General features: G+C 38.8%; 1 protein-coding gene across 2 annotated transcripts in view; it reads left to right on the top strand.

The window, feature by feature from the left end:
- Window positions 1–23,990, top strand: part of fstl5 (follistatin-like 5) — a 130,293-nt gene that overhangs the window by 49,573 nt on the left and 56,730 nt on the right. For both annotated transcript variants that reach the window (XM_028416326.1, XM_028416325.1), the window contains exons 5-6: window positions 15,677–15,873; window positions 20,344–20,464. In XM_028416326.1, the coding sequence (XP_028272127.1) occupies window positions 15,677–15,873; window positions 20,344–20,464 (318 nt within the window). The remainder of the gene's footprint in view (window positions 1–15,676; window positions 15,874–20,343; window positions 20,465–23,990) is intronic.

Raw genomic sequence — 23,990 nt, 5'->3', positions numbered from 1 at the left:
GGTGCCTCCTCAAGTAGCAGTCAGACCTCAGCTGTCATGAGGAGTTGTCACTTATTAGCACTCATACAGTTTTATGTATACCTGCCACTTCACTTTCACTTTGATACACTGTTTCATATTGCATTTCAAAAGCTATTGGATTAGCCTGTATGTGTTCTACGTGCACAGTAGATACTGTACTTCTGTTGTCAATAGAATAAAACTATGCTATATGCACGTGCCTGATGGAAGACGGTAGAACTATAAACTGCCATTTTTAATTACTGTGTGAGTTGGTGGGGACATAATTGCATTACCACCAAAATATGATGATGATAATATCTCGGAACTCAAAGCACCTTTTCTCTTTATAATTACATTAACAGTTTAGCTGCTTGACTGATCTGTACAGTTTTAATGGTCTCACCTGCTTTACTGTTTCAAGTTTGCGAGGGATACAATTAATTGACGATTAGTATTTTGTTCTGAGCTATTTTGTTGATCATCTTCTCAGTAAACCGTCTTATCTGGCCCAGAAAACTGTGACTGTACAATCTGTCAGACAGAGAAGGTGTGTTAATGTTTATGTATAGAACATAGTAGTGATTTTACATTGTTATTGACAGGGGGAAAATTGCCATACATATATTTTACATTTATGGGGAGATGCTTCTCAAATCCACCATGAAATCCATGTCTGTGGTTCAGATATATTTGCTGCTCCAGCTGGCTAACCACTCTGTGCGTGTTTATATAGAAGTGGAAAGCAGGGAAGTCAGTCACATAGAGTTCTGTTTTTACTGGTTTTACTTGAATGTCACTATTAGAAAAATAGTGATTTAGTTGTGGTAGGATGTCATCTGGGTTGAAATGTAAGCGTTTATAATACTACAGGTATCACATTTTTAAAGCATGTGCTACAAAGCTATAGGAGAGGTGCAGCGTTTTCTGCTTTGATACTACAGCGGCTACCATGGGTATTTTATGTTACCATGGGTCTTGGCTCAAAGTCAACAATCATTTATAACCTTTATTTTTAATGTTTAAAGCTGACATTGCTGACCTCCTAGAGAAGTACAGTACACAAAATATCAAATGTCGAGTAATGGTGCATCACGGCATGCCTGTGGTCAATATTTGAACCTATTGTACTCTGCAAAACACAAACAAACTTTGCTGTGTGTTTATTTCCTGCTTTACATCTCAGTTACATTTCATACATTGCACCAAACTCAGCACATGAGCTGCATAGTAATAAAAACCTCTGTAATTAGGCTATGTCTATAAAAGTGGGGCTTGTTGAAGCACGGTGCATTTGTTGTTAGCTGCTTCCCTGGCACTCTCAGTGGAACAAACTCTTTGTGGACAACTCCCCTGGGCTCTGCCAAGAAAAACATGCTCATGAAGCATCGTAGCTTCTGGCCTCCAGAGACCCCTCTACCTTAACAACGAGCCTGCGCCGCTCCCACCGGAGAGTCACTCTAGTGAAATGAGCTTGTGTACAGCTAAGGGCCTCAGATCCTCCTGTGTGTTCTTGCTTTCTTTTAATGACTCTGTGGCGCCATTAATGCTGTGACCTCTGCACAAGACCTGGCACTGTCATCAACAGCAGTGCCAAAGAACATGCTCCTCATTAAAATCTAGACCTGTGAGTCATTAAGTTTGCAAGGACGTTGAAACCAGCGTCCGCTTCAGGGTCTCGATGCCAGTCAACTCTCAATTCAAAGCCGGCATCTTTCAAAATGTGCAAGGCTGTGCTCCAAGACTTATGGATTTTTCAAGACAAGACAATAACTTGTTGATAATCCAGTGGCTCTATTTCATTACCACAGAATCTTATTATTCAGGGCCAAAAATAAAACTTTATTTACAGTTCTGTGGATGTTGTACTCTTTCAGAAATGTATTTCCTTGTTTTATTTATGTGTACACTACTACCTCAATCTTGATTATTTGTTTTTTAAGCCAGCGACATAGAGTACATACACACAACAGAACAGGAGAGATGAGCATGTGCTTTTCAAAGGGCATGTCAGACCAAAACAGAGGAGAGGTGGGCCAAACTGGCCGAGGTCCCACAGACTGGCTAGCCCTGCTTTACAGTCACTTTATTGTCGTAGTAGGCAGCAAACATGTGCCTTGGCTGCTATTTTCCATCTGCCTTAAACGGCAATGCTGTTACTATGGTGCTACTAGCTTTGTTGTTTTGGTGACTACTGTCACACAAAATCATGTTGGAAGAAATGTCAAATGAAAAATACAAAAAAATTAGTTAAATGATTTTCCCACTGTGTTACTCTGAATATTGGATGTTCAGTCTCGAGGCTATAGCTACTAGAGGTTGAATTCTGCGGCACTCAGAGCAGAGGAGATTAATGTTCCAGTTCAATCTACCCAGATTATGTGTTCATCTGCTGTGTATCAGATCAGTGGATGCAGGATCAGATTGGGTTTTTTTGTAACTAAGAAACTAAGGAGACACACACACACACACACAACAGAGGTAGTATGACTGCATCAGTCATTTGTATTGACACCATAAGAGAAGAGCTAACATGCTCTCAAACATTTTAATATACTGTAAAGGAAAATTATTAGTGACAGAAACCTTATCATAGTGGATAGAAACACTAAATGAGGGCAAACAAGCCATTTCCTAAAAGATAAAGTTGCAAAAAGAGCAATTTATCCTCTGCCGTAACAATCCACAGCCTGTTCGAGCTCAATGCTACTTATCATCGTGCCATTTTAAATGGTCACTAAGAGCATTAATGTCTGACATTATGCAGAGAATAGAGAAATACAAGGCCAGGTTCAAGACATAATGCCTGAATGCAATGAAATTACTTCTTGGAACAGGGATAAATTGTGCCTCCCTGACTCACTCTGCCGTATTTTAATAGAAGACATTAGAAAAAGTCTATCATCTGGAGCAATGACACTGCCGATTCATACGTCCCCTTGTAGTGGACAAATCGATGTTTCACCAAATTTGTTCATTGGAAAACTTTGGACACTGCCGTCCTAAATCCACACTGAGGCATTACAATGAAACAAAGATGTCACTTTTTTTTTATCATTGATTTTTCCAGCTTTTGTCTCTGACACTGTCATCTGCTAATGATAGTCATATCACTGAATACATGGCAGCATTGGCCTCCCTTATTATAACTGAATGAAGACGGATGCAGCAGAAAAACAGTGTGGATGTATGACATAGCTGTAGGGACTATAGCGCTGGCCCATTTGTAGAAAACTGATTTGGTAAGGGGAAATTTCAGAGCGCAATGGTCTCATCACTCTTTGTGTCTCGGTATGCAGGAATAGCTCTTCTCATGCAGGAAGTCAGGAAGGATGCATTGGAGACGGGAGGAGTGCAGCAAATATTAATACACATGAAATTAGGTGCAGAACTGAAAATATGATGAGGATGAAATTGTACATCAGGATAAATCAAACCTGCCCCTCTGAACACACTGGGAAATTGTACAATACCCTCACTGTTTGTTTCACATATTATTTTCACCATAGTCATAAGCAGTAAAAAGTACACTATATGTGTTGCACAAATATACAGGGATCTGCTATACAATAGATATTGAAAAATGAGAACAGGAAGGTAAGAAGTCACAGGAGACGGTGAGGACAGCTGATATTTACTGAAGGCCAGGACCAGGAGCAACTATACCTCATGCTGTATGACCATGATGAGCTGCTCCAATGGTCTAATTTTAAAGCAGCACATTGGATTTATTTATTCACAACCCTGACGACTGTCAAAGTGACAAAACACAGAACTTCACTGAGCTAAATTGCCTGCTAGGTCATTGGTCTACATGACAGTTCAAGCCATAAGCGGGTTCCATTACAAGCAGGTACTGTCAGTATCAACAAAAAATGGCAGCTTCACGAGTGGCTCATATTCTTTATTGAGTCATGATCAAAATGTGAACAATCAGTCCTAGTTTCAATTGAAAATGTATGACAGCTTCTCTGATATTCTATTAATTGTAAGGATTTATTTTTTGTCCACAATCCAAATATAATAGTTTTGCTTGTAGATGGTCAAAACGCTTCGTCAACAGCAAACAAAACACTCAAAAACAGCCTTCAGTTTGACAAAACATTTGCGTAATAGAAATAAAAATGTGTATCTGATGAACAAGAGCATTGCATAAGTGTCTTATAGGTCTACTAGGTCGACTTCATCTGACTGATATAATAATAAACTCATTGACCTTGTCCTGCACTGAGCTTTTCCACCCCAGCAATCTGTCACCATCCTCTTCCTCCTCTTGGTTATGTAAAGGCATCATCAACCATCAAGCAATGATCTGCAGTACAGCCATCATGACGATGATGGCACAGCACCGTGATGAAGAGAACACTGGACATGAGCGATGTCGTCCTATAATTTAGAGTGATCCATAGTTGTTTGTGTGCCCTTGAATCCAGTAAACTACTGGCTTTACTGCCAGCCGTTTGTCTTGTTTGGTTTTAATCTCAACAATCTACTTTTCATTTTTTGTTGTGTGCATGCAGTTTCCTCTTTGTTAGAGCTGTTTGTGTTGGGTGGGCTGTTCTGTCAACTGTTTGAGTTTCTAATAACCAGCGATTAAATCATGCCAACTTTGTTGTAAGCTGCTTACTTCATCTGCTTTGTCAACATTATATAACAATAACTGAAAGTGCTTTGATGTACAGTATAGCTATATATGTGTGTGTTGAAAAAAGCTGATAATGGCTTTAGAGTAAAACAACACATATTGATGAACGGGCAGTGGCTGTGTTAAAGATGAGCAAAATGACAATACTTTATGAAACTATAAAGTTTTTTTGTGGGGTTGTTTAATTGGCGAGGGATGAATGCATACCATGTTACTGCAATTATTTATTTACAGTGCTTTTTTTTTGGCCATTGAGGATTTTCCCTGAAGTAGACATCTATGTATGGTTGCCATTTCTTCCTTTATTTATTGTCTGTGTGTTTTCCTCTGTGCTCCAGTCTAGACATCTGAAGCTTACTTTACACTATTTATAAGAACAATTAGTGCCATCTGTGAGTCACTATAGCAAAAAAAAGACATTCTTTTGGACCCTTGTGATTTGCTCTTTAGTAATTTAACTTTATCATGGGGCTTTATTATAAGCTTTTCTCACATTCTCACAGGAATTTAAAGAAAAAAACATCATATGACTTCAAATCAAGAAAAAAAAAAACAAAAGTCACCATCCAAGCTTTAGCAGTATCCATCCAAGGACAGTCCTAGAGGTCCAACCGTATAAAATGGATGTGCTTGTGGGTGAATAGGTTGTTCGAAAGAAACTGAGCATAAAAATAGAAAAACCTGCTTGTTTTGTTCTTTTTCTTGAAGTAAATTATTCAGTTCATATCTTATTAGTTATCATATCCTATTAGTAAAATTGGAATACATAAATTATATATATATATATATATATATATATATATATATATATATATATATATATATATATATATATATATATATATATATATATATATATATATATATATATAATTTATGTATTCCAATTTTACTAATAAGATATGATAACTAATAAGATATGAACTGAATAATTGGAAACACACACTATATATGTATATATATATATATATATATACATATATAGTGTGTGTTTCCAATAATGTAGTCAAAGGATAACCACAAGCAAATCATAAATATTTCAAAACAGGCAAGTTTTAGCTTTCATATTAAAACATGTGTGATTTACAGTAGCCCAAAATGCTAGAAAAGAATCTGAAATCTTCACAGCGCACCTCTACCCTGCACCTACAGGAGCAGCACAGCTATTTATACACTGATCTAATTAGCACTGCCTAATACCATGTTCAGAGAGGCCAGTCCTGTGTACACAACACCGAAACCCCTGCAGGTTTGCACACCTCAAGACAAGGAAGCTGGTGTCTTTGATCGATGGGTATATTTATGGCTTGCTCAGCTTCAAAGCAACCTGTATTCATTTGCATGTTCATTATGTGCCTAAAATGGCCAATTATTCCATCAAAGGCGTGTGCAGAGGACTGGGCCACGGTTCCCAAACAATCATATGACAAATTAGCCAATTAAACATGTTTGATGTTTCTCACCCCCCATAGTTCTCAATAAAAGGTTGACAGTGCTGAATAATTCCATTAATGTTCACAACGTGAATTTTGCCAAAAGATGAGAGTAACTACACCTAGAATTAGTCAACTTTATTAGACAGAGAAACATTTTTTTTTTTTTTTTTTTTTTATTTTATTTATTTTTATACATATTTTTAAACATATGAGCAAACTCGGCTAAATATGTGTACTTTCAGTTTTGAAGCACAATTGAAAAGTTTCGAAAAGCCCAGATTCAACTGTGGGGTGTACTTGTAAAGTGTTTTTGATTTTTTTTCTACCATCTAAAACTTTCTACTATGAATGCAAGTTTATATAACCTTCTCAAATGAAACCCTGTTGCAGGTTTGTTTACTTTAGCGAATGGTCTCTAAAAGCAATTTGTGCATTTCTGCTACAAGAAGCCTCTCTTAAAGTATTGGTTAAAAGCCCTTATCCGGCATGTGCAAGGCATTATCCAGAAAAAAACTTTTTATTCCTGTCAACTTCCACCCTCTCTCCAGTTACCACCTACGTTGTCCATCCATGATATCAAGCCTTTGAGAAATTTGGTGAAATATAAGTGAACAAGAGCTGCCAACACAGCTAGAAGCAAAGTACTTGTGAGTAAGTCATAGATGCAGAGATGGAGCGAAGGAGAGAGTGTGGGGAGGTTGGGGGTTGACTGGGTTACAGCGATGTGGGTGTTTTCTAATATCAAAGAACTGACTCCATTCTATGTTTAGAGCAACCCATCTGACCCAGAGAAGTGACAAATGTGTTAGATTTTCAGGTGCTAGACAATATAAAGTGAGCGTGTGTCTCTTAGAGGAAAAAAAAAAAGAAACTGGAGAAGATTTTCTCCACACAGTAGTAGCAGTGTTTTCTGACTGAGGGAAACAGTCTACTTAAAATTAGTATGCACATGAACAGCAGGATTTAAAAATGCAACAAATGTAGAAGGCAATTAAATAGGTGGTTGAAAAGGTTGAAGACGGACTGAGAAAACAAGGATTCTTTGTTCCTTCCACCAAATTATCTCTTTCAAACTTTTTCCTCTTGGCTCTGTGAGTTTGAATGAGTCTGTCAAAACCAATGATGACTAAGCTCACTGCCAATACGGCAGTTTATGTCATACATCAGGAAACGTTCTGAACCCTGACAAACCTTCGATGAGAAAAATGCATGTTCTGGACGCAGATAAAATGCTTCACCACTCCCTCCTCTCTAGTGATGGTCAAGGTGCAACAAATAATGAAACAGAGTTCAATCAAAAATGTGCCAGTGTGAAGTGGAATATATTCAGTATGTCTTGTACACAATGTTGTATAATCTGTGAGATTTTGATGAGCTGCAGTTCAGTGGTGCTGGAACATTAGCAGGCAACATTGGTAGATGTCATAAAGGTATGTGTGTGGGTGCTTGGATAGCGTCAGGTGAATGTTGGGACAAAACAGTCTTGTTTCCGTCCCTGTTTGTGAGCCTGAATGTTTTATGACTCGATCAATAGGGGCTGTACAGTTCGCCATATCTAGGGCAGCAGATCTATAGGAATTCAGCTCTTTATGGTTCCCAGCTACGAGCTGAGTGGCTAGATAGATGATAATAGAGTCCTTTAACCTAATGCTGACCCCGTTGTGTTATGAAAAGATGGACTCCAGAGGCCCTGTGATAATCAGAGTGTTACTGCTGGTCAGTACAGGAATCAGTTTTGTACTGTGAGCTGGGATTTGGAGTGTGTGTGCCTGTTTATGTCTGTAATATAATACTGGTCACTACATAAAGCTGCATAGAGTCCTGTATGTAAACAGACTTGTGGCAGACTGGGGTTTATTCATGCAGTTCAAACATTTCTCAGAGGCTGAGCTGCACTGGGGAATAAAATAAACTTATTGGTTGAGGTAAACAAATTTTAAGAGGTAAACATTTTCTCAGACCAAAGCTTGGCAAAATTTTCAGCAGACCATGTAACTGCTACTGCACATACCTGCTGTGCCAAAACAAATATTTATTTATAATTTGTCCCTTAAATTAAAAAAAAGGAAAGCACAGTGAAGCATGGGTGACTTTTCACAGCAGTTCACCTTCCCTTCCTCCCCCAAAAATCCACTGGCAGCTAACCTACTAGTGCTGAACGCCACTCTAAATTGTCCAGATAATTTACAAAGGTAAGACTGCATGTTTTTTGCAGTATTACAGTGTGAACACTGATTTATAATGTCAGACTCTTCTCATCTCCCTTGCTTCTCCCAGTGGGAGTGACATTATTAAGTCTTTAAATCAACTGGTGACATCATTTATGTCTCAACTCTATCTGAGAAACGTCTCCATGCCCACTCTGACTGCTGCTGAGTTAGGGTCCAACTGTGAAAACACAATATCCACCTGTCTGCCTGCAGTAGACTAAATACCGGCCTGCAGCAGTGTTGATCTGATGTGTGAGTTGGTGAGGTGTGTTCAGCCCCGGGGTCACTGTCCTCAAACATACCAGCAACAAGAGCTGCCACTGAAAAAGTAAAGCTCAGTGTAATCAACTCTGCAGGGATCAAGTTCGAGAGAGGAACAAAGCCTCCCTGTCCTCACTGTCTGCTCTTCTTTCTCTGCCTCAGTTCTTTTGGTATGTGGTGGAACATTTGTTTAAACTGGCATCCTCTGAAAATGTCTAAAAAACACAAAAACAATGAATCTTATTAAGTTGAACTCGCCTCTCTCACCGTGGCATCCTTTGCTCAAGCTTTCCATCTTTACATAATACAATGCAGAGTCAAGATGAGTCATATGTTCCACATCCACTGTCATTAAAATGGATATGATCCATCAGAATATGCTGCTCCGGCCAGGATCAAACAAAGTTAGAACAGAAGCCCAGTAAACTGGGAGTTGTGTGAGCTGGGGCTACTTTAGTAGCAGATGGCACAAAGGCCAACATTCTTTAATGAGGAGATTTCGAAATGCTGAACACCACCTGAGGTTTCTGTCAGAGCGAACTGAAGCAGTGAGAAGGGAGAGTTGGAGAGATGGAGTAAAGTTTGAGCAAAGTTTTCAGGATGATAATGATTCCATTCAAGGTAAACGAGGAAAGGCGGGGTGGTAATGCATCAAGAATTTGGATGTGAGGAAGAGTAGCCATCTTCATGAAGAATAGGATGGAGGAGAATTACACCAGCATCCGGGAGTGGAAACAGTGCTGACAGGGAGTGAATGAAGGGAGCAAATCTGTCACAGACAGACAGTTGTCAACTGGTATAGAGCAGGCTTCACACAGTAGAGGCCACATCAGTGCTGTTTTAACAGATCTATGTGCAATAGAGTTATTTATTGTGCATATATTCAGTGTGTTATCAGCTCAGTCACACAAAGAAACCGAGCTTGTCATTAGCCTTCTACAAACATCTTGAGATGAGATTGAAACAAATATAAAACAAACCTTAACAGCATAAAAACATTGTTTAACTTTACTGACATTTGCAAAGACCAGAATAAAACGCTGTGTCTGAGCCCTAGAATAGAGACAAAGTCAGGTATCCAAAGAAACAGCACTGAACAAGCAAGTGGAATGATCATCGTGATACTCATCTTCAATCAATCTTATCAATCTTATTGTTTCACTGATTCTTATGGATATTTTCCGTAACTAAAAACATCCCTAACCTTTACATTAGTTTCTCAAAAAGTGGGTTGTGTAGATCTGTTTTATATGATTACTGTTTAAAAAATTCAGCACAAATACTGCAAATCCTTTTATCCAGTCTAACAACCACTTTGACACTAGACCAACCATCATTTAGAGACCCATTCCCTGTTGAAATTGGGTTGGCTAGTTTCCAAAACTTGACTTGACTTTCAGTGCCACACAAACCAGACAGTGGTGGAATTTATTTTTGGTACAGGATGACACACAAGGTCAGGTGCACATGCAGTATATCAACACCAAGAGAAAACAGAAAGCAACAGTGAGGGATGAAGATTGAGGATTAATGTATCTGAATGTGTGGTCATGTGGATAATTAATTGCAAAGTGAACAAATTCTGCGATTGTCATGAGAGGATGGGTTGTACATGAAAATGTGAGGATAACAATCACAAGATATAATCATACGATCAAGAACATCTAATAGATCGATAGCTGCTCTTTTCCAAGGTCATGAATGATAATTAAACCTTATTTTTTGTACTTCTTCGCTGTCCAATACAAAGTATAAATGCAAAGATCTTCAACTGAAACTTTGCTCTGAGCACAGGAATATTAGCTGAAGTCTCTCCTCTGTCTCTAGAGTCTTTTGCATTTGTATCATGGGGCAGAGCAGCAGCGAGGAGGTGCAGCTCTGCTGCCCAGATATCCATTTCAAAATCAGTCAGGTGTTGCAGCAGTGACACCTCTAGTTGGTCTTAAAGATTGCAATCAGTGACCTCTGATTTGGGTAACCCAGTTGTCACACTGTGCTGTCTTGATGTATCGTGAGCCGTGGCAGTACCCAGGGCCCTGGAGACAGAGATGGAAAAGCTGGAAGAGATGGTGGGGGGGGGGGGGGCAGGCTCAGTGGCAGAAAGATGGGACGGCATCAGAGGAGCTGATTCCAGCTATTCCGCTGAGCTACGTTTTTCTTTGTATAAATAAAACAGCAGTGCTTTTAAAAGGGGCAAGTTGAGGCAGTGGAGAGTGGTAGGTTCACTCACGGTTATGGCCTCAGTGAGCAGTGGACAGGATGGAGAGGGTTTGTTTTTTTGTTTCACAGTATTCCTGGAAGGATTACTGTGAGTTTTCAGCTCTGCGTTAAAACAGAAGGAGACTGGCAGAGTAAAGTACCATGAGGAAACATTTGCAATTTGAAGAAAAGGTTTCTCAGTAGTGTTTTTGAAATATAACCAGTGCCACCTGGAACTATTGTGCCTATACAGCAGCTGCTTCTCAGGGCTGTTTGGTACAATGTGCATCAGTTGCTGTAGATTCCTTGTGCACAGTGTTACTTTCCTCAAGTGATCAGAGAGCAGGTGTTATCATTTGTACAATATTCAAGAGATTTTTTTTTTTACATATGCCATGTCTCACTTTTTGATAAAGGCAGAGAAAACACATTATTTTACACTGCTTTTAGTCCTGATGCTTCATAAGGTTGCTCATCTGCAGCACAGTACTACAGGCATTCCAATGTAGATGGGTGATATTGTACTCAGGAGAGGGCTGTTAGGTTCTGTCATGAATGACAGATTCTGTTGTTTCTCTTAAGGGGAAAAATGTTCCCGTCATTTAAGGCACGAGTACATAGCCAGACCTTTAACTTGTGATGTTATAATTTAGGAAACGCACAAACATGGAACCAGGATATACTACTAGGACTACTTAGTTTATCCTACAAAGGACAGGCTACCTGGGTCAAAACGCAACATTTTTGATTTAACTGACCAATCTGTCTAAAACCTTGTGATGCCACAGAGGGATCTATAGTGTTTATCAGCAATTTATGGTTTAATACACTGACAAAAACATTTGTTTACATAGTTTAGGGATACACCCTTCTGTGGTCTTGCCAAAATAGGCACAGCAAATAGCTGCATATAGAAGATAGTGATAACATATATACACAACTTGATTTGATCCATTTTACGTCACTTTAAGACCTATTTTAGTAGCTAATGGTACTTTTTTATCGAGGAATGTGCTCCTGAGATGATCTTTTACTGGTGATTTATTCATGCTGTTGATGGAAATGAAAACAGGAAAAGAATTGTACCTGCAGAATTATTTGAATATTTCACCTTCATGACCTTTCAGAGTTATGTTTCTGTCTCTGCAAATGAGTTAAAGTCTTTTATGAAGCCTTGAAACTGCTCTTTCAAAGCTGATTGTGAACAGAAGACCAATTATTCTTCACTAAAGGGTGGCTGCAACTAAAGGAGTATACCAGTAAAAGAGTGCTACAGCTGCTGCAAAAAATTCAGGCTTTGGATTGACATACACAACAATAACCAGATGCCACCTCTGCCCCAATCAATATAGCAGAAAGGCTCTTCTGACACGTATTTCCTTGACCCCCTTCATCATATGAAAAGTTCAAGGCAAAATGCAATGGGTTTTCACAGTGGAACCTGGCCACTGTGGATATTTGTCTAAAGCCAAGGTCATTGAGCAAAGCCAAACCATAAACCATGACAAGTCAATGTCTTTCATCTCCAAACAGTGTCCAAGGCAGGTGAAGATGAAAAGTTGCTATGAAGCAAAAAATAGTCTCACAAAAACTTCTTTAGCGCTCAGGAAACTACTGACAAACAGGTGTATCAACTGCTTCTACACAGCCTTGTCCATGGAAAATGTATTTTGTCTTTTTCATAAAATGTTCAAAAAAGCAGCATGACGCACTCAGAGTCCTAACGGATTATACTTCTATGATAGTTACCTCTCCTTGAATGGTTCAAAGTATTATGGTAAGTTTCTTGGTAACAGCTGTTGTTCAGATCCCTCCATACTCTGGCTCTGCTGGTTGTATATACATGCTTCTTATCCTTATTTATTTTATCTTATTTTTGATCTTCGGTGTTGTGTAGATTAATGTCTGCTGCTGAATGGACTGTAGGAACTGAATTGAAGTGAAGTTTTCTGACTTTCTGACTTTGAACTATAGAAATATGCCTGAAACTTGCAGGAAAAGTGTCAAGTTAACAACCTCTGTAACTCTGTTCTATGTTCTAGCGTTCTGAAAATCCTTCCTTTTTGTACATTTTCATGCATACTCTATGTACTTACATGTACATTCATTTTGGCAGGGTAGAAACTAGTATATTGTTCTTTCATATGCTTTTCATAGACTAGAAAGAGCAACTTTATTATCAATATTCAGAAAGCTATGGGCATCAGAGCACAAAGCCAAAAAAAAAGGGTGCAATGCAAATTCTGGGCAAAAACCCATGCTTCCTCTCAGCATGGACAGCCCTGTTGCCAACCAATGCTCTTTTTTAATTATCATGGCTAAAATTAATTTTATTAATTCTGCTATTTTAGTGATTACCCCATGAGTTTTCAAGTGAACAGTCAGTTTGAATTTGGATGTGCCAGACGAAAAGGACCGTCTCTCCTTCAAGTGTTTTGGACTAAAAAACACAACAGATTTTTGCTGAGTTGACGCTTGTTCCCTGAAGTAGTGTTTTGACAAAGGCATGTTGGGTAAATTAATTTGACAGATTATAATAGCGATTGCCTAATTAATGCTTAGACTCCCCCTTTGTAAACATGTCTATACTGTTTGGATTCTTGGGGGTATTGTTGATGCATGTTTATATGCACAACTTTGTAGAGATGCATGCATGTGCCAGTGCATGCTCCTTTGATGTAACTGACCTTCATATCCCCTGGGTATGCCAGCAGCCATTTATCTTTTATTCATTTTGCCATTTGTGACCAAGGCAGCTTCTCTGTCACTGATGTTTGTCACAACAGACCCCTGTTCTACGGTCTTTGTGCTTTAACAGCTGATATGCATATATATATATATATATATATATATATATATATATCAAACTTTATGTTGCCAAGAATTCACCAACTGCTTTCACTGTTTTGACAGACGAAGCACATTTTGTAATTTAGTGGATTCTATAGTTGATTTGCTTCCTGCCGATCCAGCCACCAGTGTTTTCGTTCACACCTTGCTAGTTGCAGGAAGCTTCAAACCGAGCGTGCAACATCTGTCTACATCTCAGTTTCTGTCTTACTGACAGGTGTACCTGCCCAAAACGACTAAACCATTGCTCCAGAGCATCTTGCTTATGTTTTATTCTCTTCACCCACTGTGGATGCTTAAACTCCTACAACATATTCAAACACAAAGCTCTTACATTTTTAAACAGAACATAAAAGGATACACCAACATAAATGTCTTAGCATGATGTTGTACATTCAAGTGTCGATCCAGTGAAAGGGGAGCCAGTGACTGCGACAGTCATAGTATATAATTTGCATTATTTTCATTCTCATCAAATCATTCACTTGGCCTCTTGTGGCCTGTATGAAAGAGGAATGCACAGATACTGACCTCATTAACCTTGCATTTCCATTGCTACAGTAATATGGCAGATTTGAAATTTGCAGAAAGGACAGCAGCGGTCTCTAAATAAATGGTTTAATCAGTATTACAGGTAGTTTCTGTTTATGCTGCAAGGCAGCTGGGTTCTTCCGAGATTTGAGATCTGAATCCCTTAAGTTAGCTCATTATAGATCATCCCTGACAGAATGAATAATAAGAAAATGAGAGTGTTGCCTTTAAAGTGAATTTTCTGTCCTTAGCTGTTAGAATAGGAAATGATTGTAAAATTGTCTTAAGAGTTGAAAAAAACCTTCACACATCAATAATAAGAGGCAGAATAAAGATACACCTTGGGGGATTATTCAAGGTCATACAGAATGGAGATAAATATGAAAATGGCTTCTGTGAAAGCCCATTGATTCCACTGACAGTTTTACTGTAAGAGTACTTCTCTCAGCCTCTCATACCCAAATGACAAAATGTTAGCGCCAGGATTACATCAAGCATCTCATTTAAATGCTCACTGATTGCTCAAGTTGTTTTCGCTGAGGGGATGCTGGAAGAAATTTCTAAAGCAAAAATGAGATCTATGCGGCTGATAATGACATTTTATTGGCTTCTGGGGTCTCTCTGATTCTGCTTAACCATGGCACCGGCTTTCAAAGGAGCACCCAGTTGTAGTGAGAAGAGATATCATTATTATCATTATTGCAAAAATAATTCTTGCCTGATCCACCCCTTACAAAGTTAATTTGTCTCACACAAGACTCCACATAGCAGCGATTATACCAGGTATTTCCTGAGCTGGTGATCACACCGCGTGTAATGTTGGAAGGATGACACCTTGCTCCCCAGGGATTTTAAAAACATCCCAGCAAACAACAAAGTTTTTCTTCTGCGCCGGTTGACATCCGCTAATATAACAGTTATTAAAAGAGAAACACATCCTGATCTAACAATCAGGAGGAGTTGATTTGACATGTGTCAACCTCTAGTTTGAGTCATTATTTTCTGCTTGGTTTCGCTCTACCCTGCTGAACCTTTCATGTAGTTGGCTTCTTTGATCTACAGCCTTTGATGGCAGATTGTAAATACAGAACCATCGTGTTTTCTGTTGCTGTCAGGGTTAGCTCCAGACACCTGTGTGATGGATTTGTTCGTCACTTTCTTTGTGTTGACGAGGCTGCTGCTTCTTAGTTTGAGGCAGAGAAATGCTGCCTGTCTGTCACTGTTTGTGCTCCCGTCGGGAACATAATCCTTAGCATTTGTTATTGTGATGCAGACAATCACAGACATACTCACATTTGGGTTTTGCTGAATATAAACAGGAGCTTATTGTTCAATAATGTGAATGTTCAGGGGGATTCTAGGGTGCACAGGTACTAATTGGCTGAGATTTGAAACAGCATTTTCAGCACCTGGGAATCATTTATGTAAGAGCTATTTCTATCCCTTTAATATTTTACCAATTCAAACAAAGTAAAAACATACTGCAGTCCTTGATACAATTTTAAATATCCACTTTAACGTGTTTGTTTTTTCTGTCTTTTCAGATGATAACTGCAGATTGACTGACTACCGTCGGCTGAAAACCAAGATTCTGGACTTGCATGACAAACGATACATGGGGTCTAAAATCCACGGGGCTCACAAGGACAACATGGCCGCCAAAAAGCAGCTGGTGGATATGATGTTCAAACGCTTTGATGCAGATAATAATGGTCAAATAGAGGCCAGCGAGCTCTCACAGGTAAGGATTCACAACAGAATATGAGTGTAGGAATTTACCTAATGTATTAAAGTGTAAACAGATTTGAATGTGAAAGAAGGTCAGGGCCTTTCCCAGCATTCTCAGTTCTCGGTAACAGTTTGTAGTCTTATGTCGATCAAAAGGCTTGTCAAAAGATGTATGTATCCTTGCTCCTAAGTGTGCAACATTCACTTGCTTTAGTGTGCTTGCTGCTCGATTCCCTACCAGGAAAAACATAACATGAGGAGAACATGTGCGCATATGTCTCCAGCTGCATCTGTATGTGTTTATAGGACTAGGGACTTTGCCCGGAAGCTACTGCATGATGGGAGCAGTGTTCCTTGTAGTGTGTGTTCACTGTTATGAATTCATGCATTTTTAAGATGATCTTTATCTAACTCCTAACCCCTTAACCTATTTTTAATGTTTAAGGTTAACCATAAGCGAAAATGAAAGTCAACAGCGAGAACAAAACAACACGTCCCTGTGTTCTGTTTGCACAAACATACATAAACATGTTTCATATCTGGCACATGCATTATTGACCAAATTTGGCCTTCTTCATAGTGATGTGCTGGTATAATGGCATCTAGGTCATCATCAGGTAAAGAAAAAATGTACACAATTATGCACATAGCTGCTAGACAAGCTTGTGTTAACACTCCCCTTTTTTAAGACACTTAACTAAATCTTTTTGACCTACCAAAACTCATTTAAGTCATTTAAATATCTCATCAAAAGCAAAGCAGACTACAAAAGAACAGATAATCTTTGTGCTTAGGTATTTAGACCAGCCGCTTTCACATCTGCCATAATCATACGCCCATTTTACCCTTCCCCTGGTACTGGTGGTGTATGGCTCGTAGCTAAATGTGGGTTAAAGGAGCCATGTGCTCATGGGAGGCTCCAGCCCTTGGACCAGCACTCCCAAGAAGGATCATGTTATAAAAGGAGCTTTTTGTGGCTGTCACAGGGAAAGAAGATATGTGGTGCATGATGAATAAGGTCTCCTAATATCTGAGGACTGGTAGAATGTATCTGAATAATTGAAAGGGTAGTCAACCTGCAGTGTTTTCGGGAATATCGGTTGCTTCACTCAGGTTATCTTCCTGCTGATCAGCAGGAAATGCCATCTGTGAACAGGAGTCACCTTGGTTTAACTTGTCAGTTCCCTTTACCCTTGATGGAGCAGGACTAATTAAATTTATTTGAATATATTTTTTTTCTATTTTGAGTTCAAGGCATCCAAATACCACCTACGAAATAGTGATATTTCTTTCCATATCTTCATATCATTTACATATTTTAGCATGTTTTTACATGAAATGTTTTTCCATGTCAACTCGAGGGAAAGCTTAGTGAGTGAAATGCATAGTCAAACCATGTTGTGTTGTATTAAACAATACAGTCAATGTCCCTTAGTGTGAATTTAATTTTGCCCTTTCAAGCTACTAACTAATACTTTGGACAGAATTTCAAGCCTCTTTTTGGAGTCATTTATTTTGTTCCAGGGTAAACAGCATCCCCCACCTCTCCCTAGGTGTTTAAATGACACAGGCAGGGAATAACAAACATTCAAAGCAGACAAGCTTCTCAGGGATACCTCAAGGGAAGCTTTTATTCTCTGCAAAATTGTAACAGATTTCACACAGAGCCTGGTACATTCAAGACTCAGAATAGTCAGAAATTAAAATATATTTGGATTCCAGGTAGTCCTTGCAGGGGTTTTGACTAAATTGTAAGACTTTTTTTTTTGCATCCCATAAAGGATCAGATTAACTCACTGCATTACATATGAATTATCTCATTTAAAATTCTGTGACAGAAATTCTTCACCCTGGCATACTTGACGTGCTAGAGTGTGCACATAAAGAAGCACAGGGAGCAATTGTTCCTGACCTTTTAGTCTCGGTGCCCTTTTCAAAATGGCAGATCAAAACTTATTTTTTCCTTATGCATTGTCCATATCTATCATTTGGCCAAAGACAGGGCCTGGAAACTTATCATACACTAGAAAAGATAGGAGAAGACTGTGTAGCACCATGTCCACCATGGACCCGGAGATAACTGCAGTGTCTAAAAAAAGCAACAAAAAAAACACAAAGGATAAAGCTGTAACTCGGTTGGCAAAGGGTATGCTGTTATTTTGTTGGAAGGGGAGATTTGTGTGATACAATTCTTATCTTTATATTAACTTGGAATACTGCAACTACTACAAAACCTTTTGAGTTATAGACTGAAATGTAAAAGACATTTCAAGGTTGTAGCCTTTGGAAATCCACTCTTTTTAACCCTGTACACAAAAGATTTTCATTTAAATTAGTTTCTGAACAGATGATTTTAAGCTAACAATGAATGTACAAATGTTAGTTTAAACATGAACAGTGCTGCCTGCTGCAGGGCCTACACACAAGTTCTGTAGTAAAAACCCTCTCACCAATACAGTCTCTCTGCAAATCCCTGTAAAAGGGTCTGAGCATATGTACAATGCAACATTTTAAACTAATGATGCTGGGAACCTCTTTACACCAAGCTGAGAAATGAAACCAACTCACAAATACCAGTTTAAACAGCTCCAGAAGTGAGCCTCAATTATACATGTTCAGGCCGGCTGAAGGGCATGACCATGTGACAAACTGGAAACGTGAGATCTGTAGTATAAGCAGTGATTGCTCTCTCTATTTGTACTACCTGCTGTTCATAAAATCCTCTGTCCGACCTGTACTGTCTACATTTTGTGAACTATATAAGCAACATACTGTTACACATACTGGTTTATTGCCAGCAATTGTTAAGGACATTGGTCAAGCTGCCTTTTGATTCAGACTTCTTGTATTGGAACGCTTCGATTTCAGGTCTGAGAGTGATTAAATGAGTAAATTTAATGTTTGAAAACTGTTTTTAAAGATTCACAAATTAAAGTAACTTTGGGTTTTGTGGTCAGAATTGTGGTTCTGTTGAGGAATAGTGGAGACTAGTAAATGGCAGCAGTGTCCAGATGTGACCTTGCCGACAGGCATTGAAATTAGGCCGGCGCTTCATACTGTGTTTCAGAATCAGAATCAAAATCAGAAATACTTTGATAATTCCAGGGGGAAATTGCTTTCACATACAGTATGTGTAGTGTATCATATATATATTCTGTCTGTATCACCAGAGTAGGATCTGCATGTATGTTGAAATGAGGTAATAAAATGTTCTGAGATGGGTGTTCTCTTTGACTAAGCAGCCAACATTCAATCGGCTCTGTAAATGAAGGTTCGATTTGAAGCAGGCACAAGCTGCACTCAATAAACAGTACATCTAGTTTTTCCATCAATGTTGTGCCTCAGATCATTTAGCTCACAGGGTCTGCTGAAAGCCACTGACCTTGTCCAGAGTCTTCTTTTACTGTGTTTAAATAGTCCACAGAGAGAAGAATAGAGGAGTTTAAGCATCAAACCTGGTGACTTACACAGATACAAATATCTTAAAAGCCACCCAGCCAAAGCAGCCCAGCTTAAAGGGGAGGACTGAAGAGTCAGGAGACATTTTGAGCCTCAGTGCTTCTTTTCCTCTCTTCTATGACATGGCATTGTACACAGTTTGTTCGTTGTTGGGTGTAGATGCAGCTCAAGTGTAAACAATGAAACAGAGGAAACTACATTTTTTTTTGCAGATGAAATCAAATAATCCAAACCAAACCAAATCAAGCTCACCACAGTTATTTCTAGCATGGGTAGCATCACCAGTAAAAACAAGCCATTAGCCTATAGGTGACTCTTAAAAGTTTGGGCAAATCATCTGGGAAGGGAAGTGCACTGATGGTCAATGTGTGATTTATAAAGCTGTCCCTTGTGATCAGCATTTTGGCAGCTGATCTAGTATGATGGATGTATTACTGCTGGGCCATGCAGAGGGTGTTAAACCACATGTTTAAGCAGGATAATGATGAAAACTGTGCTGCGTTTGAGGCGATACGCCATCCAATATGATAAACAGAGAGCTGTTAGTGAGGATATTTCAGCAACCTTGACATCCAGGCCGGGCATGTAACAAGTCATTAGGCAGATCATATCCGTGTCTTCTAAAGTAGGGATATAATCAAAGGAAATGTGTTTTATTTATTCACTTATTTGAACAATCCTGAGATACTTGTGCTTCTGTTAAACTTTCTTTCTTTCTTGTCTCTTCTCTGCAGACAGTACATATTTGTCACAAACACACCATCACTTACTTGTAAACAAATATTGCTCAATGTGCCTGATATTAAATGCATATCTCCCAAAGCAGTTGTCAAAACATTGACAGAAAACTAATGAAATATGCCGTCAGTAAACGCTTTGCTGAGTTGCTTGACAACATACTTAAAACAGCTGAAAATATATATTTATGTAAAATGTTCAAATGATTTTCAAAAATGAATATAACAACAACAACAACATCAAAATCTACCTTCTTTAACCAAATATTAATGCATTCTTATTGAAGGTCATCAAGCAAGAGAGTCTGTCCAAGGACATCTCTGAGTGCACATTGTTCGACCTCCTGAAGTACAATGACATCAATGATGACGAACGCCTGACAAAGGACGAGTTCTACACAGCCTTTGGTGAGTACAGAGTCTACACGGTGTGTGAAAATGTCAAACAAGCTTTAAGCTTACTTTCTGATTTCTTGGCCATCACAACGTTAAAAAGGTGGTAAACTTGGAAAAATGTTTGAAAGTTTCCTCACGTGATTTTTGGTGCCACCTGCGTATTGTTTTTTTTTTTTTTTTGTCCAAAGGAAGCAGGTTAGAACTCCTGAGAAACAGGAGTTCTAACCAAATCTTCCATCGTTAGGCAACATAAAGATGACAGGTGTTCTGAGTATATCTGAATCACAAAAAACACGTGTGCTAGTTTCCTGCTTTTGTTTCCTCCCAGTGCTCCCGTGTTCATGATTCCTCCTGTCTGACATTTTCAGTCAGCTCAATATCCTCTGACAGAATTTCCTCTGACATTTGGCTGGTTTGACACATTTAGCAGTGGGAGAGAATTCATAATCAACCTTCATCTCATCAGCCCTTTGGTTAAAAGCATTTCTCATGGTAGGCACAAAAAAAGGGAGGTGATACGGTCCCTTCTTGTCTACTGTTCTCCACATCATGGGTGGATGTGTGGGAGCAAACCCCTTCTGGCAAGTCATGACGGGAAAAAAAGGGAATCCCAGCCAATCTGGGAAGAGCTGCAATTCCTTGATGAGTTGCTCCAACTTGCTTTTCAGTTTGCAGATTATCTACTCACTAAGAAATGAGTAAGCCTGTGGTTTATTTCCACCTTCCTCCCTCCTCTCTTTGAGCTCATTGTCTTTATATTTATGTGCAACTTTGTGTCACTTTCATTAAAAATATTTACAGGGAATATCTTGTGATGTATATTCAATTTTGGTGGAGGTGAATAACTTCTTAAACAGGGGTGCTTAAAGCCACTCTCACCTCTGTTCACCCAATGCTGAATTTAAAGGAGTGTTTTACATATTTGAAGGTTGTTGTAGTTCTCGCCCGTCGTCTTTATTAATCATTAAACCTAGTTCTCTGCTAAATGCTTTGGTTCTTCAAAGATAGGCCCTCGATGTGCCTCTGGGGCAGCTGAGGAAGACTGGCTGATAATAAGGCCATCTTCTCTGGAGACTTAAAAACCTGTACTAAACATTTTAGTTCACATCATTTTTAAGTTGTCTCTATGGGAGATAACAGTCACAGTGCAAAGGAGGAAAATGCTCTGTGGTCCAAAGATAAACACAACATACATGGAGCTGAGGATGACTGGCACTAGGGGTGTAAGAAAAAATAGATTCTGTGAAATATCGCAATATTTTAGTTGGGATATTTTGATACTGGAATCGATTTAAGTTGTGGCCAAATCGATTTTTTTATTAATTATTTATGAGCAAACATTAATTTCAGCGTCTTACTTTTGTGGTGCACACTGTCTCTTTAAGCAGCTCTGCTTAAACCACCACGCGATAGCTGTTTATTCTCTAGTCTCGCGGTCGTTGTTACACAGCTCAATGTTGACACTGAACAAAGCTGACACCAACAACGAGATACAAGAGGTGTGTATACACACACACATAATCGCAATATATCGTCTTTGTTACAGTATTGGGATATATCACATATCGTATTGTATCGTGATATGTATTGTATCGCCAGATTCTTGCCAATACACAGCCCTATCTGGCACTGTACACATATTCTGTGCCCTTTATTGTGTATCAGTTGTTTTTTTTATGTCACTGGTCTTCTCATTACGGTGTTCATACATAAAGGCAAGTAAACAAAACATGCATCTGACATTTATAAAACACCTGGAGCTGTGGACTTTGCAGTGCCAATTTCATATTATATTAGCTGATGTTTATGTCAGTATTTCCTCCCAAAGAGGTAGAAATTTAAGCTTCCAGGCTACTTTGTTTCAAGTACATATCACACAGGAATTTAGTGTGTAGTACAGCAACTCAAATCACCTCTATCTTGAGCAGATCTCAAGATTCACAACAGGAAATAAATGCTAATGGGAAAAGTATTACTTTTTATTATGTTATTGGACTGATTAAGTCAATCAGATTTACTGAGCAAAGCTAATCTCTTTCATTACAGCTGGTATTATTCCATATTATAAAACAGCCACTGTATTTAATGTAACACACAGTTAGGGCTACATCTTCTGCTGCTGCACAGCTGCTCATATAAGACAATGATAGGAGCCATGACTTGTCTACTGTGGTCACACTACTGGAAGGGAAATATGCTGCAAGGTTACATGTTTTCACTTCACTGGAAACATCCTTTCTGAGAGGCAGCTCTAAAAATCTGTGCAAATACCTTAAGTCGTAAACTGGGCACCATCGTAAAGTAAATCCGTTGATCCAGTGTGTCCAAAAATTATAGTGCAGCCTGGAAACGAACTGTAGTAAACGCAAAATGACTCCCCGTGAAAACGGCACCTGTCTGCCTGCTTCGCTAATAAGGACCCTTTGCACACTTTTTCTGGAATATTCAAAGCATGGCAACATTGTTTGTCAAGACAGGAGATAACACCTTAATGTCCATGCATTATTCATTGCTCCTTTCTGTAGACTGGAATGGGGTTGAGAATCAATTTGCTTCAGCTAGCAGTAAGGAAAGTGTCTGGCAGAAGTGATGTCTTTTAATTAGATGATGTTACAGATATGAATGATGTCTGCCACGCTGCTGATAGTGAGCACCATGTCATCGCTGAATAATTTGTTGAATGATGGCTCGGTGCATCGTGGGTAAACAGATAGGGCGTCATCTATCACAAAGTGTCTTTAACTTTTGGTAGGAGAGTGACTGCATACATGTAGTATTGATTAAGGTAATAAAATAACAGTAAGAGCAAGGGCACAAAATATGATGAAATATACAGTAATGCAGCAAAGTGTAGCCAACAGGCTGGACATAGTTTGTAACATTAATAAAATCTGGAGTGGTAAAATAGTGCTATAATTAATCTTTCTGTTTGTTTATAGTATGTTTGACTCAATCAGTGTTAAGTGACCTGCCTCACACTGCCCAAGACTTTTCATTGCTGGTTTTAAATTAGGTCTATTTTTATACATGATCCAAGCAAATCTGGAAAAATAACACACCAATACTTACTTATAAACTATATAATTACTGATTATGATTTGATTTTTTCAACATTGTAAATTATATCTTATGTTTTTAATCAACTTATGTAATCAATATACATGTATGCTGTTTCTAAAGAGAGAGCCAAGAGAAATGAGTCAGAGACACAACCACACATCTACAGTCATCTTGGCAGAGGAGATGAGGAGGATCTGTCAGTACTTGTGATGGTGAGCTAGAGTTAAAGAGCATATTGGTCTTTTGTACGGTGCTCACTTTATATTTCCTGATCAGGTGGCATGTTCAGCTGCACTACAATTATTGGGCATCTGTTTTTCTATTACTGTTATTAATAAAAGTATACTGTAAGGTGAAGAGACAGCGAGCACACTGTACATTTTAGGGATGCGGCCCAGCAACAGCTCAAAAGGTTTCCAGGTAAAAGGGATATTTTACAAGTGCACTCCTGAACACACATTCAATGTGTGTACATGTG

Source organism: Parambassis ranga, chromosome 10, assembly GCF_900634625.1.
Source record: "Parambassis ranga chromosome 10, fParRan2.1, whole genome shotgun sequence".
Classification (NCBI taxonomy): Eukaryota; Metazoa; Chordata; class Actinopteri; family Ambassidae; genus Parambassis; species Parambassis ranga.
Note: the sequence above shows the minus strand (reverse complement) of the source record. Positions and strands in the feature narration are given on the sequence as shown.